The sequence below is a fragment of the Daktulosphaira vitifoliae genome, unplaced genomic scaffold (genome assembly GCF_025091365.1).
Source record: "Daktulosphaira vitifoliae isolate Bord-2020 unplaced genomic scaffold, ASM2509136v1 Scaffold_2, whole genome shotgun sequence".
NCBI classification, from domain to species: domain Eukaryota; kingdom Metazoa; phylum Arthropoda; class Insecta; order Hemiptera; family Phylloxeridae; genus Daktulosphaira; species Daktulosphaira vitifoliae.
In genome coordinates this window covers 29,244,019-29,263,613 of record NW_026099573.1, presented here as the reverse complement: position 1 = coordinate 29,263,613, position 19,595 = coordinate 29,244,019, and the positions used below count along the sequence as shown (strand labels likewise).

The following is a 19,595-nucleotide window of genomic DNA, read 5'->3' as shown; positions in this document are numbered from 1 at the left end:
GTCCATTTTTAGAATAAGAATGACCAGTATACATTGTACTAATAAAATTTGCATTAAAAATATCATTATTTAAAATGGATTTTTACGTGCATTTTTAACATTTATATACTTGATAAAAATAATAATGGTTTCAATATTTTGACAGTTATTAGGTTGATAAATTTTATTTAACACAAAAAACAAAAACTTTTAATTAACTAATCATTCATGATAATATTAAAAATTAAACACATTTATTAATTAAAACTGTACAAGTTAACAGAAATACCCAGTTAAATAACTTCTTAATACTTTACGAATAATATTTGTACACTATAAACACTGACTATACATCAGTATATCATGGACATATTATAAGACTATGTAAATTTATGAATAATTAATACTTCTCAATATATTTGTTGAAAATCAATTAAATAAAACTATTTATTTAATAATCATGATTAGTCATAAATCTAAAAAAAAATTGATTATCAATCACCAAAATTAGAAAACATTATTATAAAACAAATTTCATTAATAAGAATAATAACAAAATTAATGATCTCACAACAAAAATAAGTAATAACTCAATTCAATTTTTATTTCTTGGAATCTTGAAGCCTGAAAATAATAAAATCAAATCAGTATTCAAAACATACAATGCACTATTTATTACAATTTTATTTAGTTAAAATAAATAGATATGTAAAAACAATGTTTTATTTAAGTATTTGAATTTAATTAAAATACAGCTAAAATAGGCCCTTTAGTAAAGCTTGTCATCTATAGAAACATCAATCAAATAATAAAATTAAGAATAAAATATATTATTCCAAGTTTAATTTTACATTATCTTATTGTACAAAAATAACTCAGCATTAATAAAACTTTTCTTCAATTTTTATTTAATTTTTTATTACAATAATTGAGCAACAAGATAAAAATCAAGTATTTTTTACAATTTTATTTAATTTTTTAATCATTATTTGTTTAAAAACAAAAATTCAAGAAAAATTACTTAACAGCGCCCATTTTATCACTATAACTTTAATATTAAATAAAATAATTATTCTTAGATTACCCATACAAATGTTGAAAATATTTTCTTCTTTTTTAAAACAATAGTTTTTATATAAAGTCTACACAATTTTTTTATATTATTTGTAATTATTAAAACAGCAAAATAAAAGTTCTTAACTTTATAACAATGTAGTGTAATAACTTTACTCTCAAATATAAAAATAACACCTTAAGAAAGTGGAAAAATGTTTTTTTAGTTTAAGTGTGTTGATTTTTATTTTAAAAAATGTTGAGTATATTAGGTTTAAAATTTTTTTATTTCATTAAGCTTTTGATTAATAATTTACTACCTCAATATTATATATATTTAAGTATATAATCGCTCTATCTATTAACTTATCTCTGTTAGTATATAATCTGAAAGTTAATAATATCTTAGAAAACAGAATCAGATTTTATTAAAAATATTTAAAAATACTTGCACTCCAAAATGATGGATCAACTTTCAAAAAACCAATAAATAAGTTATAATATGATTAAACTTTTCCTCGTATTGTCCGCTGCATTTATGCCTCACAATTTATGTCAATCAAATGAAAAAACACAGATATACTTTTCTTAAATGATAATATATTGATATTATATTAATATCATAATCCAAATTATTATCAAAAAAATAAAAAACGCGACTATAGAAGGTTTTAGCATGACTGATGATTCTATACGCATGTCAAAAGAAAACTGGCAGTCTTAGAAAGAAAATTCTTACGGCGCATTTTTGGTTCTAAAAAAAATGATCGAATAGGTGATTATGAAATAAGATCCATTAAGGAAATTAAAGACTTGCAGAGAGAAGAGAACATAGTACAGACTCTCATAGAAACAAAAATGAGCTGGCTTGGACACGTATGGTGATCGAATAAAATAATAAAGGATGCGCTTAACTAAAACCAGAAGGTAAAAGACCACTGGTAGGACAAAGAAAAAGTCGATAGATGAACCCAACCAGAATTTTTAGATACTTGTGATATAACCTGGAAGAATTGGCAAATGACAGAGAGGAATAAAGATGGCTGTGTGGAGCAGTGACGAGCCAAAATGGCCTATAAAAACTGATGAAGAAGAAGAGTATCTTAAAGCAATTCATTCAATGGACCAAATTAAATCACTGGTACGATAAAATCTAATACTAGAAATTAAGTTAGATTTGTAATTAATAATTAATTAACCCACCATTTCATAATAAATCTAGTACAATTATCGTACTCTGCATAAAAAATTTAATTTTTAAAATTTCTTTCTTAACAAATAAGTGTTTTCCGTTGAATAAAATGAAAATTATTAAGTAAAAATTAAAAAAATCTGTTATAACGTATTTTTAATACTTTTAAAAATTACTGTTTGTTACTAATGTAATAATTATGTTAGCTATTCATTAAGAAAATGACATTGAAGTTACTATTTTTGAATTTCTTATACAATTTTCTTTATGGGAGTTTTACTTTCATGATTCTAAGTTTAATAATAAAAGTTATGAAACATGGATCTGTTATTTCTATTAAAATTGTAGCATATGTTTTTTGTGTAAAAATCCCATATGTAGTAAGTTTAGTAATTAAGGAAACAGGTTTCTATTGCTCTTATCGTTTATAACAATCAAATTGTTCCTTAATTTTTAAACACCCCTTTATATAAATATATATATACATTAACATTTTTATTAGTAAAATAATTTAGTTAGTTTAATATAAAGTTACTGGAGGTATTTTGAATTATAACAAGTATACAGAGTATAATTAGTTTCAATTCTATAATTAAAATATACCCTATAAAATTATGCTTTTATACACTCTTGTACATTTAAAAATATATAAATAATTACCCTCTATTCAGAATAATTAATATGCAATTATTTTTGCCAACTCTACCATCTCTTTTAAAATATAGAAATCTAATAAAAAAAAAAAGATGTAGATATCGTTGATATGAAATTTGCAAACATCTCATGAAACGTATAGTCTATGATGTTTTTACAAAAACGCTACTGAATGTTATAATCATAATTTATTACTCACCGTTTATACAAAACCATGTTCAGAATTGTATTGGGATACAACTTGCTGCAGAATTGAGCACATGGAGCTTTATACTTATCATGATAAGAAACATTCAACAAACCAACAACCGGTAATTCAGATTCACCGACTATCTGATAGAATAATTCTATTGTTTTGTCAGTCACACAATTGGGCGAGAACAATTGTAAAACTATTTTCATTGCCTAAAAATTAGTTTTTATACATTTATCCAAAAATTTAAATCTAAAAAAAATAAAACATACTTGATATGGTAATCTTGCAATAAGTGGTTCAATTTTGTTAACTTCTACTAAATCTTTACTATTTACAATTTTACTTTTTCCATAATCAATAAAAAATACTTTAACCTAAAAAAATAACAATAAAATTAAACATTGTGAAAGTTAAATTTGATGCTAATTTAATAAAAAATAATTATTTGATAAATCTGACAATTTTATGAAAAATAAATAAAAATTGTTTTTTATAAGTTCTAAATATAACAATAATATTTAGTATCTAAACAAAATTTCCACTTTTTTCTTACTCGACTTTCATCAACTAAATGCAACACTTTCACTCGTCCTTTAATTTTGTCAGTCAAATTAGTTAAATAAACATTTTTATAGTTTACATCCCTTATATTTCTTAGACATGGTGATGAAAATTCATCTTCCGAAAATAACTTTTCAAATAATGGTAACAAAACACTATCTTTAAGTTGAATGTACCAATAACCATCCACAATTGACATAACTTTAGCTTCAATTACATTTTCTTCAGTCTATAAAATAAAATCATTCATTTTAAATAAGAATATCAATTAGTAATGATAAATAAGAGAACTCGAGCGTTTTGATTTTATTATTCATCAGTATATAAGATTAAAACTCATAAATCTAATTTAATAAAAAATATATATATTTCATAAATTTATAATTATTACATTATAACCTTTATAATAATTTAGTTATATTATAAATAATTATATATTGTTTTATATGTAAATTTTACCATTATGTTTTGGAAAACTTACTGATGAATTCAACCTTGGCGTACAAATTTCTATAAATTTATTAATAACAACATCATATATGTTAGCCAGAGTTTCAGCATCAAAGATATTTATTGTAGATGGGGTTGATGTAACATTATTAGGAGAAACAATGAACTTTTTGTCAACCAGAGTTTGAACTAGTAAATCTTTGAAAATTTGAAATTCACTGATTGATTTAAATTTTCCTAATGAAAATTCAATAGCCTAGTTGTAATAAAAAAAATTAATACAGTAGTTTAACTAAAATATTACCTAAATAGTTTTACCAAAATAGATATTTTTTGTTGATGTTTGTATAATTAAATATACAAAAAAATCTATTTAACTAAATATTAAAAAGTAAAAAAAATTATTTTATAGTAATTGTCTTTATATAAGTTAAATATGGTATAAAACAAACTATTTGCTTCAAATATATTCAAAGATATAACTTCATTTTTAATTTGTTTAAATTTAATAACAATAAATTAATTGTTTGTTCTAATATATAAGTTTATTCTTACCTGAGCTTCGATTTTATAATATTCTGCATCTAAATGATAAATCTGATCCTTAAGTACACATTTAGATTTTCCTGTGTCTATAAAAAATACTTCTACTTTGCCATTTATAAGAAAGTTTTTAACAATTATTCTATGCCATTCTATTGAATCATAAAAAGCATAGTATCTATTTTCTTTTATATCATTTATTACTTTTTTTGAATAATTATTTGACATAAATATATTTAAATTCCTTTGCATTGTTAGATACTTTTCCTGTAAATAAATATTTTGAAAATAACAGACTGTTTCATATCTTCAATTTTCTTTTTCAAATTACGGTTTAGCATTTCAAGCACATATTCATATATACCCTTCATAAAATTTTTCAAAATTATTTTACAGATTTGAGATTAAATTTGACAGAAATATATGAGAAGTGAAATTTTTTTTAGAACTCTTCCTCCCAAAATAAAATCTTCGCTGAATCACTGGAGCATCAAAACTTGTCTAACAAGTATGATGAAAAACTATAGCCTTTAACCATTTTAATATAAAACTATTTCTCATATTCTTTTTGTTATACGGATATAACTTTTTAAAAAATCAGAAACAATAAAACAACAACTACATTCATCAAAACCTAGTTTGATTTACATTATTAGAAAAATCCAGATCTGGAATAGTTAATACAAAACTTAGTAAGGTATTTCAAATAAAACAAAACTTACCTTAAAGCAGACATCATCTAATACTATCCAGATACTGCAATAACTATAAACAGCTTTAATTGTTCCCTTTTCTTTATTCTGAAGAGTTTGTTGAGCAATGATAGAATCGAAATATTCATTTTTATCTTCAGACTTACAAATTCCTTTTGATTCATTATTTTCAGTAGATTCCTTCAACAAAATTTGAATTTGTATATATAAATTAAACAAATTTATACATGATGATTGAATAACTATACCTCACGCAAAATCTTTAAAAATCTAAAACATATTATAATTGTTTTTTTTCTGAAGTTAATAGTTTCTCTTGTCCAATATAATTTTCAAAAAAAAATTGTTCTCTTTCCCTTTAAAAGTAGTGTCAACGTAAGTTTTTTAAATCAAAACATTCATATTTAATTAACATAAAAATAAGAAAACAACTGGTAGATCACAACTTTTGAAACTATCATTTTAAAGATATTAGCACTTTTATACTAAGGCGGGAGCAGTTAAATGTGTCTGTTTATTTTTATCTCTGTGCTTATATAAACACACTACTTTTCTCGCACTAGCAAAAATGTGCTAATATCTTTTATAACACTAGTTCAAAATAAATTATTGACTGCTTATTTCCTTAGTTTGATTATTTTCTTATTTTTAGGTTTATTAAACATATGTTTCCTTTAAAAAAACTTAATTTAATACTTCTTTAAAAGGGAGAGAAAGGAGAGAGAACCAATTTTTATTTTTTAAATTATAGACCATAGAATACTGTTAACTTTTGAAAAGAAAAATTTTTAATATGTTTTATATTTTTTAATTTTTTTACGAGGCACAGTTAATTAATCAAGCTTGTACATATAAATTTTATAAGTTAACAAATAAAATTAATATTTTATAAAATAAAAGTATACATACAGGCTTTTTAAATAACCTGCTTCTATCAATTATTACAGGTTTAGACATTTTTGATTCATCATCAAATTTCAGTTTAGTGCATGGTGCAGTTGTATTACAATGGCACTAAAAAAAATGCAAAATTATCTTAATTAAAAAGTTGAACTAATAATTCATGAAATTACTAAAAATACAAAGCAAAAAACTAATTCAAACAACATACACACATACAGCAAAGCCAAAACATTTCATAACAAAAAAATTAAAAAACAGCCTTATAATTATAGTTATTTTTCTGAATCAGAATGAACTATGAATTTTGTCATTAGGAATAAGTTAATATACACAAGATTTTAATATGTATATATATATATATATTTTTTTTTTAGTAAATTAAACAATTAATTGTATTGAAAAAATAAAATAAGATTGTATGATTATTGTAATACCTTACATTTACAGACGTGAACATTGTTTAAGATAAATATACCTAGATGTAATATTATGGATAACTGAAGTAACTAAAACTGGTAAGTAGATTAAAATAAATAAAATATTTATAAAAAAAAATGTTATAATGATTTTGCTACCTCGGAGATAATACATTTAAATTACATATAATAACCCAACCCAACTCTCGTTGCATGAATTAAAAATTTGTAATCTACAACATTTGTAATAGTGGGCTTTTATTTTACATAAAAATTATAGCAATTTTTGTAAGCCTGATGCGTCAGTACAATTTCATGCAGTGAAAGACTAAAACAATATTATTTTCCTAAAAATTTCAATTTTTTAAATTCTAGTTAGTTAATTAAATTTTTTTTTTGTCAGAAAAATAAGATTAACAAATTTTGGGATATGCTCATAAAAAATCTCTCTTCTAGTTTGCAACAAAGCAAAACACAATTAAAATATTGAAAAACATTATCAATTTTGCAAAAAAACTTTTAAATTGTAAAATTTTTCTAATTAGAAACAATAGATTTTTTATTTATCTATTAATTAAATTATTTCAAGAATGTTGTATCTTAATAATTACTTTCAAAATACAGTTAGTAAAACAAGCGAAGTTACTAATCAAAGCAATATAATTTGCAAATTATCTAAATCGAAAATCAGATTAATTTTGTTAGTCTTGATATTCAAAATTTATTATTAAATATCACACTTCTCAATGAAAGAATTTAATATTTAAAACAAATCTTTTAATTTAAATTTAATTTACCTGCATCATTAGTTCAAGTTTTGCTATTTTATCAACAAAACTTTTTGTAGTGTTCAAAAGCTTGAGTAATGGCGTAGTCGAATAGCCATTATTAATGCATATATCATTATCTTTTAAAATTGGGTCATCTAAATCACTATTTTTCTAAAATAAAATAACTATTTTATAAAATATGGCCGACCCTAAGTAGTTGGGATTAAGGCGAGGAAGAGGAAGATTTTATAAAATATCAAATTAAAAAAATGGGAAACTTTATTTTAAAAATTTTTAAGAAAAAAAACCTGTATAGTCGAAAACCATAGTGGGATTTAGCGTAATAGATTCTAGGGTATTCATAAAAATTTAAAGTGATTAACATTACAATTATAACATTTTTATGAAAAAATACTTTCATTAAAATTTCCCTAAAGAAAGAATTGAAAAAACTATTAACATTCGAAAGTTATTTACATTTTCATACCTAGCACGAGAGGAGAGGTGCAGACATTTTTCGTCCAATAATAAAATGTATTATTTAATAATTTCATACTCGCATCTTACCTCCAGTTTATTAAGTTTTTAAGATGGTAATAACTTCTGAAATAATGGTTCAAAAAGTTGTTATCGATCAGTCATTTCCTTAATTAGATCATTTTTGAATTATAAAAGTTGAATATGTATGAAAAAATCACTTAAAAAATAAAGTTAAACCCTTATAAGCTATAAAGGATAAATTAAAAAATTAATTAATAACCGATAAATCAAGAAATATATGAATCTAAAAATTACCGAAAATAATTTTCTTAACATAATTATCGTTTAAAGAAAAATCGAGTGGCCAGAATTAAAAGAATCACCTTGTATATGCATTCATACAAAATAAAGTAGTTTTTACAGTGATTTTTCTTTATATCTAAATAACAATTGACACAAATAGTATATTGAACTTGGACGAGCCTCATTTTTAAAAACCAAAAAATATTTTTTTCATTGCATTAGATATAAGGTAGGTGTTGGTAGAGATAATAAGGCAATTCCTTATTATCTACACCAACTTACTGTACTGAATTCAAAATTTGTTACATCATTATTGCATTTGGTATTACCCTAATTAGGATTTATCTCGAACATTATTAATATGTTCATAGACATGTCAATTTTTATGTATATATCATTTTAGTTAATTACTACTATTGCGTTTACTGAATATGGACGTGTTACATATTGTGAATGCAAAAATAACTTCAAAAAATAAATTCTTAAAAATCGTTCAATCAAATGTTTTTCCTAAATCTTTATAACTCATATTTTGAAAAAATTCATTCTCTTTGAACACGTATCTAGAATTTTATTTCAGGAAATCAACATTTTTTTGTAAACGATGAAAACTAGAACTTTACAGCAAAGACAGCATATTTATGGTGATTGTTGGAGGGAATAACCTTTTTACCGTGAATTCAAACAACTAGTTTTTTATATTGAAAATAGTACTATGCAAAGGGTGACGAATTAAATAAAACTTTCAAACTAAATTAAATATACGCCTGCTTAATAGTGAAATATTAAAGTATAAATATTATTAACATAGATCAAGAATCTATTGTATTTAAATGATGATTTTACTGTTCTTAAAGTACTAAGATCATAATATCAAAAATTTAGTTTGAATCATAATTAAATCATTCAGAAAACTGATAGACATAGATTTAAATTAGAATTATTTTAATAGAATAAAAATTAAATTGGAGAATAAATTTTATTTCTTCTCCTAATAACTTTCTGATTAGTTAAAAAAGTTAATAATTGACTTTATTTTTGCAATAGCAATATGATGGTCAAAATTTTCACTTTATAAAACTTAATACATTTTAAATATTATTGATAGATTAAGTTCAAAAGCATGTGTGATAATACCTAGTTAAATAATAAAATATTTTATGAACTAGAATGAAAAAGAATAAATAATAATTAAATTAAATCAATGACAAATTAATTAACGATAAATATATAACTTTGAACTGTTAGTTAACTTTTTTTAACTTAATTTCTAAATATTATATATTAATAAATACCTCACTATTCTCCAAGGAACTAATTTGTTTTTTTACAAATTTTTCTAATCTACTTTGTGCAGACTGCGGTTTCAAAACAAAATTGTTAGATAAAGATGATGCCTAAAAATTACAAAATATTAAAAATTAGTTTTATTAAAGAAAAATTTTTTTTTTAATAAAATAAAATTTGTTTAAATTATTTTTATTTTATGCGGTTAAAAAAATTTCTCTGAAATATCGTAGAACAACATTATAGGACGCTAATTGATAAATGGGAGGAAACTATTTAACTTTTCCCTTCTACGGTATGTGTATAAGGAAAAAACTGGTGTAATTCAACTAAACTTGACTGATTTTAAAACAACCCTAACATCAAATAGAAGAGAAGAATATTACTAGAAATATTCTGTTTATGTAAGAAATCAAAAATTTTCCAATAAATAAAAATCTTCAGAGAAATTTTGGTCATTTGAAAATAAAAAAAAAGTTCTTTGAAGGCTGTTCAAAAAGTAATATTAATAATGACCTCAGAGTAAAACTCGTAGAGAAGAGTATTAATTCAAAATACCACAAAGTAGTATTACATTGAAACTAAGTAACAAGTTTCAAGTCAATTAGTGAAGTAAACAAAATAAAATTTTTAAAAATTTACTTTATTTATTAGCTTGCGATTTTATCTATCATTGATAAAATGTTACAATAATGTTTTAGAGAAACAAAAATGTTTGCATCATGCAACTTTTAACTGTTCCTTAAATTCATTTACTGCTAATGAGACAAAAATGTATAATTGAAAATCGACTAGTTACAAGGTCATCTGAGCTATGCAGGCAAACTACAATGAGAAATGGGAAGATAGTTAGGTTTCTGTGTTCAAGAAGTGGTAGGAAAAATAAGAGAAGTAGTAATTAAGGGGCATTAGTTTAAGAAAAAGCATATAGATTTGAAAGATGAAACAGATTTTTTTTCTACAAATGCATATATTATTACTTTTTTAACAGCCAATATATACACTATAATATTAAGTTAACATACTTTTGTAGGAGTGACAGACACATTTTTCACAGCTTCAATGGCCTATTTAAAAATAATAATTATTAGTTGAAAAAAAAATGCAATCCAGTATACCCAATATTATAAATATACACTGACTTTAATTCCTGTTTTTTCAAAAAACTTTTGAGGGCTACTTAAATAATTTTTTCCAACTTAAAATATGTATATATATCACGATGAATAAAATTATGTGAATTTCTTAATTCAATATTAAATATTTCAATTATTTTATTTTAATTATAAAACAAATTGTTTTAAATTTGTACTAAATCCAGTAAACTATATAAAATAAAATCGAATGGCAATTTACAAAAGAAAAACAAAAATATACACAGAGTTATAAGTGGAAGTAAAAAAAATAAATACAAAATAAAAGGGCAAATTATAAACAAGCTAAATGAAGGGTATAGAGTAAAAATGATAATAGTCCATCTTATTGATTTTGATTTTAGGGTTTGATTTGATAACTCAGTCTCAGGGATACCAAGTAATGAAATATATTTAATAAAAAATTGTTTGGTACAGAATGCCTTTAGCAAAGATCTAGTAGACCAGTTGTTACAAACATCGTTGATTATATTATATCAAGTAACAGCTGATCTCCAGCGTCTTGCTTCACTCACCCCTTTGCCCACCCAGCACGGCAAATCGATGACCTCCGGGTCAATTGTCATCCGTGTACAGTTCATTGTCGAAAGTCAGTCAATCAATAATTACATGTTATTCTACTCTGTAGCAAGTACCTTCGCTTGAATGGTAAATTGTTGGCCATTGTACGCCATTATTTTTTTATTTGTTTATTGCACCCTTGTGCTCAAAGTTTTCGTGCCCTTGCACGCCATTAGTGATGGGACCTAACCATCACTAAATATCTTCATTGCTGTACTCGCATTTTTGTCGTTTGTTCTAATCTGTCATTATGTGCCTGGATCTACACTCTGACTCGTCATACTCAGATGTTCGACACCATTACCATAAGATCTCATACAGTCCACTCATCACTATCAACAACTTCATCTATTCAGCTGAGTTTATATTACTTATAATGTTATTTATTGTTTGTTTTAATTGAGATTAACTATTTTGTTTTATGCCGCTTAGCCTGCCATTAGTATTTAAGTACCCCCCTTACCCCTTAAACTCAAGATACTTTCTGAAGAATTTCTAATATATGAGGTTATTTGTTATTTAATTATTGTCTACTTTCATTACTTATTGGATGTACAGTTAGCCGTCATCCCACAGGTGACCACTTCAATTTAAACAGGCTTAAGGTAAAACGGCATTCTAGTGCGATGCACAACTAGCCGTCCTACAGTCTAGCTGCCTCGTACAAAACAAAAATGAAAATATTTTTCTTATATTTAAGTGTCTATTGTTAAAAATATTGGAAATTTTTAACTTTATTTTTACTCTGCCCAAAAATGTATGGAAATTAACCATTATTCCTCTGTACCCTTCAAATAATTAAACTAGGAGGTAAATATTAATATTTTAATAGTGATCAACAGTGACCATAGCTACAAGTTATTAAGGAGATTGTAGGACACTTTATAAAACCTTAACAATTATACAATTAATTAATTAATTATAAAGCCTTAACAAATGAAAGAGTAGAAGTTAAGACAAACCCAAGGTCATTGATTAAGAATATATATTATAAAGTAAAACCATAGAACCTCTTACAAGAGAGTAAGAGTAAATAGAAACCACAAGAGATTCTACAGTATCACGGGAATGACAACCCTAGTCACAAAATGGATGTGGAAACATAAATCTTCCTTAATCAATCACCCTGTATATCAATATGCGCAATGAATAAGTCAGTAAATCACGTTTTCTTACTTTTTAGGAGATCAAAAATAAAAATTATTCTCTAGTTACACACTCTGATATGTTTAAATTTGTTATGTATGTTTGTTATATAGTATGTTTAAGTAATTTAATTCTGATTCAATTCAAAATTTTGATGGAAGTTATAATACAAACAGTAGAACCTAAATTCAAATACCTCATAATCTTTAAGTTGAATTTTTCCAATTACTGCACTATTTGTTGTGCATGGCAATATATTTTTTTAAAGGTTTTTATTTCAACTCTTTGGTCTTCTTATTTACTCATTAAACTACACCCATATCTATATAAATAACAGAAACACTAAGAGAGTGAAGTAAAAATTGGGAAAAAAATAGGGTTATCTTTTTTTATTTTAAATATTAATGTAAAACTGAAAAACACAAAAAATATTTAACTCAAAAGTTACTAAAAAATGGCATATATACATATTTTGAGAACAATGTAAATAATTGCTAAACACATACTGTATATGTTTAGCGCTGATGATGATAACATTGTTCTTAAAATACCATTATGCCATTTTTTAATCATTTTTTGTAGCTTTTTGAATTAAATATTTTTGAGCTTTTAAATAATATTATTCACAAGCGATCTATTCTTATTATAGTACTGTTTTACTACTTTGAGTAAATTAATTTTTTTACAACTATCTAACATTATGTCTCTTTTAAGAAATATCCTGATATACAAAATACAAAAATACATACATAGTATATAAGTGTTAAAAAAAATTATTTAAAATTTAAAAGAAATTATATACATATAGAGACTTACAACATTGGGTTTCACGTCAAATGAACTCTGAGAGATTGTTACAATGGATTTGGAAACTTCAGTTTTACAATTTGTAATAGGAGTTTTGGCACTTTTGTTGTTATATTGAGTAGAAGCTGAATTAGTAACAGGTTTCTTATTGTAAGAATTATTTGATGATGTTTTAGCAAAACTGTTATAAGATTGAGTCTTAGTATTAACGCTATAAGATGATGCGCCACGATTATTATAAGTAGTCGCTTTAGCATAGTTATTATATGATGATGTTTTGCTATGGTTATTATATGATGGTATTTTGGAATAGTTGTTGTAGGATGCTTTATGAGTATTACTACTGTATGGTAATTTTTTGGAATGAAACATTTGCTGAAAGTTTTTTTATAAATTAATACAAAAGAAATATGTTTACTGAACATTATTTATAACAGTTACCACGGATTGACTAGATTTGTAATAGTTGATTTTATTCATGGCGTTTGAGCCATAATATGATGATTGCTTCTTACGTTTAGACTATAAATAAAAATCTGTATTTACTAATTAAAAGTACTGATTTACACATTTACATACTTTCTTCTTTACACTTTTTTGGCGTTGAATCATTTTTTCTAAATGTTGTGTCTTGTCACTACTCATGCAATGAACTATAATACTCGGACCGCGTTTTTCCAAATTAAATGTTCCAAGAGATTTGATGAAATCAATAATATTTTTGAAACCTAATTTATTGTAAGGCAAAGGTTCCCCAACAATATTTAAATAATCCTCTGAAAAGATAGAAACTAATGAGCAGTTGAAAAATAATTATTATTGGTATGAATAAATAAGAATGAACTAGATCTCTAATATAAATATGGAAAATTGCATAGATTGAAATATTGTACGCGTGCACAATTATTTATAAGTTGAATTTTACTAATATTAAGTAGAATAATATTTGAAAAAAAGAGATAAATTATTTTTAATGATATATTAAAAATATTATTTGATTAATTAAAAAATAATAATTATTTGGAGAAAAATTAAAGGTATATAAATTGAGATCCATCTCAGTATAAAATTAAACTTACTTTCAACCATGGAAATATCAACACCTCCTTTGTTAGAGGTAATTGTTGCCTTCAGGTTTGTTTTAATCTCATCAATATCATACGAGTTAGCCATCCTTCTAAAAATATCTCAATATGAAAGTTGTAACTTTAAAAAATTATAAATAACTGTAGGAAAAACTAAAATATTACTTATAATTTTTAACAAATTTATATGGCAGAGTAAAACCAATAGCTTCTCAGTTATGTATCAAAGTTAATAGTTAGATATTAACCACATAATTAAAACAAAATAAAAGATAAATTTAATTTCTCACAACATTTAAATACATAATCAATTTATGATTCAATCGTTTTAAACGTAATTTAAAGTGAATCCACTATTAATGGTAATTTGTTAATAATTAGACGATAAGGGAACAAGGCCTGCAATTTACTTAATATCGAGTTTTACCTTCTTCTATGAAAAAACGATAGTCGCTCTAACGTCAATCTTTATAATCACCAGTCTTAAATAAAATATAAAAATAAAGCAAAAAATAGAATCGTTTCAACAGTATTTTAAAGCAAAAAAAAAAAAAAAATGAATAAACCGTACATACTTGGACGAGTCTTTTCAAATGAATTAATTTTTACGACAAGGATTGGCTATAATTAAACATCAAAGTAGCAATTAATGGTACAAAAAATTTAATAATACGTAAAAACGAACAAACATGGATAATACATTAGGCACATTTAAAAAGTGTACAACTTTAACAAAATTTAGAGAAAACAACGACCGTGTAAGAATTAAGGAGTATGATGAATTCGATTGTATTACCACGCATTCAATAAAAAAATAATATTCAGTGATCGACCGTTTAATGTTTTATTTTTTAATGAAGCAGGCCGACAACTCAACGCAATTAATTAATGTACGAAAGGTAAAAGTTGTTAGCGTTACCACTGTAGTAATCTCAATTTTGACTTTCACGGCTCTGTTTATATTTGAAATTTATTCTTTATATTATAAAAAATAAACTTCATTCTCTATGTCTAATTCACGATAAAATTAAAGGAATATACGCCAAGTACGATACAGCAACTTTGGCCATATGATTAAAATGAAAACTTTATGGTAAAATAATTGATCGAAATGTCGTAATTCAAACTTTAATACTTAATACGCTTTACAATAAGATTAGGGGTAAATTTGATACCAGTCATCTCTTAGTCACAATCACAATACTATACTATTATCAACCATAATAATCTCTCTCTATATACTATTTCGTCTTCTATAATATAAAATACAGTATCGACAATTTGTACACTTGCCTTATATCAAAACATAAGAAATTTTTAATAGTAAACTATAATATCTTTTACTGAATAACGTTTTAATATCAATTTCTTACAGATTTATAAAATTAAAAATTTTACTTTTTTCAATTCAACATCATAACAGCGTAAAATTTCAGGGCATATTTTTGGGGAACGGCAAAATATGGCTCAAAAGACCTTGTTTTTTAGCTTCGATGCGAAGCTGAGAAGGTATTGGTTTTACTAAGATGTGTTTTTTTTGTGTCTGTTACCACTTTTTCTCAGCTCTCACCGAACCGATTTCTTTCAATCATACGTCAAAAGATCACAAATCGTATCTAGTCGAAGACATTACCCTTAAAAATTGAAAAAATTTCCCTCGTTCCCCGTAAAAGGGGGAAACCTCCAAACAAATTACAAATTTAAAAATCGCTAATTTTCGAAATTTTTTCAATTTTTTTTACTTTAAAGTGCCATAACATTTTCAAAAATGAACATATCAATATAAATCTTTTTTATATAGATGCATAATATCATTACCTTTCATTTGGTATATTTTTTTCATAAATTAAACCCTTAACTTGCCCACAAGGGGGGATTTAAAATGACAACTTTTTCACAAAAAATTAATTTTTTTAACTTAAATTTTGAAAATGTTCCGGAAGGTCTGACACTTTTATATATATCTTAAATTAAAGCTAATGTAATATGCTTTATCATGAAAAAAAAAAATTTCGGACTTTATCTTATCTTCATGGTGAAAATGGCTACCGAATGCTATTTTTGTGTGAAAATTTTCGATTTTGTATTTTCCATTTTTAACTTTATTATGCTATAACTTTTTGAAAAATGTATGAATCATTACAATTTTTTTATGAGAAGTAGTATTTATATAGATCTTTCATTCGACATACTGTTTTTTTAAATCGGACCATTTCCCTAAATACAGGGGGGATTCAAAACATAAAAATGCATATAGAAAGTAGAACTTTTTCAACGTAACTTTTGAAAGTGTTCCGGAAGGTCTGACACTTTTATATATATCTTAAATTAAAGCTAATGTAATATACTTTATAATGGTAAAAAAAAATTTCGGACTTTATTTTATCTTCATGGTGAAAACAGACATTAAACTTAATAAAAAAAATACGATTTTTGTAAAAAAATTCTTTTTTATATTTTTAACTTTATAATGCTATAACTTCTCGAAAGATGTATGGATCAATATAATTCTTTTTTTTGTAGATGCATGATGTCTTTACCTATCATTTGGTATATTTTTTTTATAAATCTGACTTTTGACCTGCCTACAGGGGGGGATTCAAAATGACAACTTTTTCACAAAAAATTGACTTTTTCAACTTAAATTTTGAAAGTGTTCCGGAAAGTCTGACACTTTTATATATATATTAAATTAAAGCTAATGTAATTTACTTTATTATGCGAAAAAAAAATTTCGAACTTTATTTTATCTTCACGGTGAAAATGGCTACCGAATGCTATTATTGTGTGAAAATTCTCGATTTTATTTTTTAAATTTTTAACTTTATAATGCTATGACATATTGAAAAGTGTATGGATCAACATTATTTTTTTATGAGAAATAATATTTTTTAATAATCCCTTTTTCATTCTACATACTTTATCTTAATTAGGATATTAATAATGAACTAGCAGATAATGTAGCTTTTGGAATAGTCCACCAATTTTTTAAAATTAAACACTATCTAAAGATTTGCATCGAAGCGTTTTTTTTTTATAGTGATTTTAATCACTGTCAGATATCATTATAATTGATCCAACTATGCCACGTCACCACTGTGCCGCGACCCCCCTGTGCTGGGTTTTTTTTGTCATTAATTTGCTTTTTAGCAAAAAAAATCAGTCGTCCCTCCTAAAATGAGTTCTAAAAACACCACTGTTAAATTTGGGGTATTAAACAGAACTCTATGGATACTACGATTCAAAGTATCCCCCTTATTTTCGCCTATTTTTTTGGCTTAAACAAATCTATGTCGTCTGCAACTTTCACTTACGCGCGTAACTCCATCCTCGCGTCATTAATTCGTCTAGGTATTTGTTCGTCTACCATATCTACTATATAACAGTATATACTGTTATATATGAACAGTCAAAAATATATTCAGAAATGAGTATACTCGTGTTTAGTTCGAATTTTACAGAGCATCCGTCAGAATCTCGTGTATTTAGTATTCGTGTAAAATTGTAATTTTGTTTTATTTTAAAAGAAAATCAGTCAAAACCCCGATCTAGTCGTTTGATTAATTAATTTATTAAACACTAATTTAATACTTATTCGGAAACATAACGGTAAGCCACAACAGCATACGATTATTTTACGTCTCATTCCTACTCTGTAGTTCCGCCATCTGGGTGAAAGGAACAGTAGTCGTCGCAAAATTTTGGAACATGGCGGACGCGATCAAAACGTCGAATACACAATCTAGTGATTAAAAATCGGTTCGTCAATCAGTGACGCGATCTAGTTATTGTAAAAAGCAAATCTAGTTAATGCGTTTGGCTAGAGAGCGTGGTACGCATCGGGGGAAATCACAATCAGTAGGTAAAGCGGCTGTTTTCACCACTAACAATCGGCTTTAAATGGCCTGTAACCTTAATCGCGTACTGTGAAATTGAAAATCGACTGATGAATATCGTATTTAAAAATTATCGAGGTTAATCACGGCATCAGATAATCAATCAAATCGTTAATCGATAATCGAAATGTTTAATCTGTAACTCCAAACCATAAAACAAGAAATTATACTAAAAGAGGTAACGCTATGCATCATATAATAACGTATAAACAACTAGATACTCGTGAGTCTGAACGCATTCTTGATTTTTCTAATTTTATCGTCTTACAATGAACAATTTAAATTTCTTCTCGGTTTATCCGGTTACTATTATCGTTTCTATTACCGAATTACGGACAAATAACTAAACCTTTCACGTCTTTTTTTTTTAAACAAGACGTTCTGTTAGGTCCAATTTTCGTCGACGTTCTTTCGAAAAGTTAAAAAGTATTCATACTTCAAAACCTCCGTTGCAATATCCGGACTTCGTCAAAACGTTTAATCTAACATGCGACGCTAGTGGTTATGACATCGTAATATCCCAGAGGTACATCAGGAAAATGTAACCAATAGCATATCTCCTTGCAGTTAATTTTGTTAATACTGATATTTTATAATATATAATCGAAAACATATTGTCTACGTCTAACGTAAAATAAGTATCAGGAAATGTTTTTTCTACTTGAGCGCTAGAGCCACGCCTTCAAAAAATTATAAGGCCAAAACAGTAGTACAACATTTTGTGGAAAAGTTCTATTTTTTACATGAAATACTGGAAAGTTTGGTCATGGTTTGTGAACCAAATTTTTCAGCCAAATGTTCACAGAAGTATGTCTACTAAAAATAAAAAAATCCACTATGTCACCATATCACCCATAAATTACCAGAAGTTTGGAAGGAAGTCACAAACTCAAGGTAAATACCTACGAAATTTCATTGGAAAAGACCCTCTCTGGTGGAACTCTCAAATACCATATGCAATATTCATATACAACGCATCTATATATAGCTAAACCAGGTTATAAGCGTACAAGTTAGTTTATTGTCAAAAAATAAGCTTACCCATTTATTTTACGAAAGAATCAAAATCTTAATATAATTTCTACATCTATCAATACGAACGTAAATGACATATGCAAGATTTCATGCAATAGTTAGAGAAAATATTTTAAAACCAAAAGAAGTCATAAGAAATTCTATGACTAAAAGTTTCATGCTAGAATATCAAATTAGAAGTTTAAGTATGTATGAAATCTTCCGGAAATCAAAGTAAACTCAGTTCTTTATGACACGGGATATTTAAAATCCTAGAAATATTAGTTAATAACGTAAAAATATAGTTTTAAAAGCGTGTCTTTTTAGTTTTTTTAACTATATTTTTCACTTTTTAGTTTTTTATGACATCGCTGTCATAGTCACGGAGTGTTTATTGTCAATTACAAGGCTGTATTTGGGGGGGGGGTCAAC

At 25.4% G+C, this 19,595-nt stretch overlaps 1 protein-coding gene across 7 annotated transcripts; it reads right to left on the bottom strand.

Annotated features, from left to right (window-relative positions):
• Positions 1-397: 397 nt before the first annotated feature.
• LOC126897231 (uncharacterized) lies at positions 398-15,074 on the bottom strand. 7 transcript variants are annotated; one of them, XM_050670661.1, is made up of 17 exons: positions 14,829-15,074; positions 14,681-14,735; positions 14,248-14,345; positions 13,748-13,944; positions 13,610-13,690; positions 13,178-13,543; positions 10,526-10,567; positions 9,509-9,610; positions 7,458-7,601; positions 6,251-6,355; positions 5,351-5,521; positions 4,641-4,895; positions 4,117-4,341; positions 3,628-3,864; positions 3,344-3,448; positions 3,078-3,283; positions 398-603 (listed from the first exon to the last, which is right to left on the bottom strand). In XM_050670661.1, the coding sequence occupies exons 3-17, from the start codon at positions 14,339-14,341 to the stop codon at positions 582-584; spliced, it is 2,352 nt and encodes a 783-aa protein (XP_050526618.1). In that variant the 5' UTR covers positions 14,342-14,345; positions 14,681-14,735; positions 14,829-15,074; the 3' UTR covers positions 398-581. The 7 variants fall into 7 exon arrangements, with proteins under 7 accessions (XP_050526618.1, XP_050526621.1, XP_050526624.1 ...); XM_050670664.1 differs by having other exon boundaries at positions 14,248-14,342; XM_050670667.1 differs by lacking the exon at positions 7,458-7,601.
• Positions 15,075-19,595: the final 4,521 nt, after the last annotated feature.

Coding starts and splice junctions, on each gene's coding strand:
- LOC126897231 (XM_050670661.1), bottom strand. CDS start 14,341: ATGGCTAACTCGTATGATATTGATGAGATTAAAACAAACCTGAAGGCA. Junction 13,945..14,247: donor TGATATTTCCATGGTTGAAA/GTAAGTTTAATT, acceptor CTATCTTTTCAG/AGGATTATTTAAATATTGTT. Junction 5,522..6,250: donor GCAGGTTATTTAAAAAGCCT/GTATGTATACTT, acceptor ATTTTGTTGAAG/GAATCTACTGAAAATAATGA.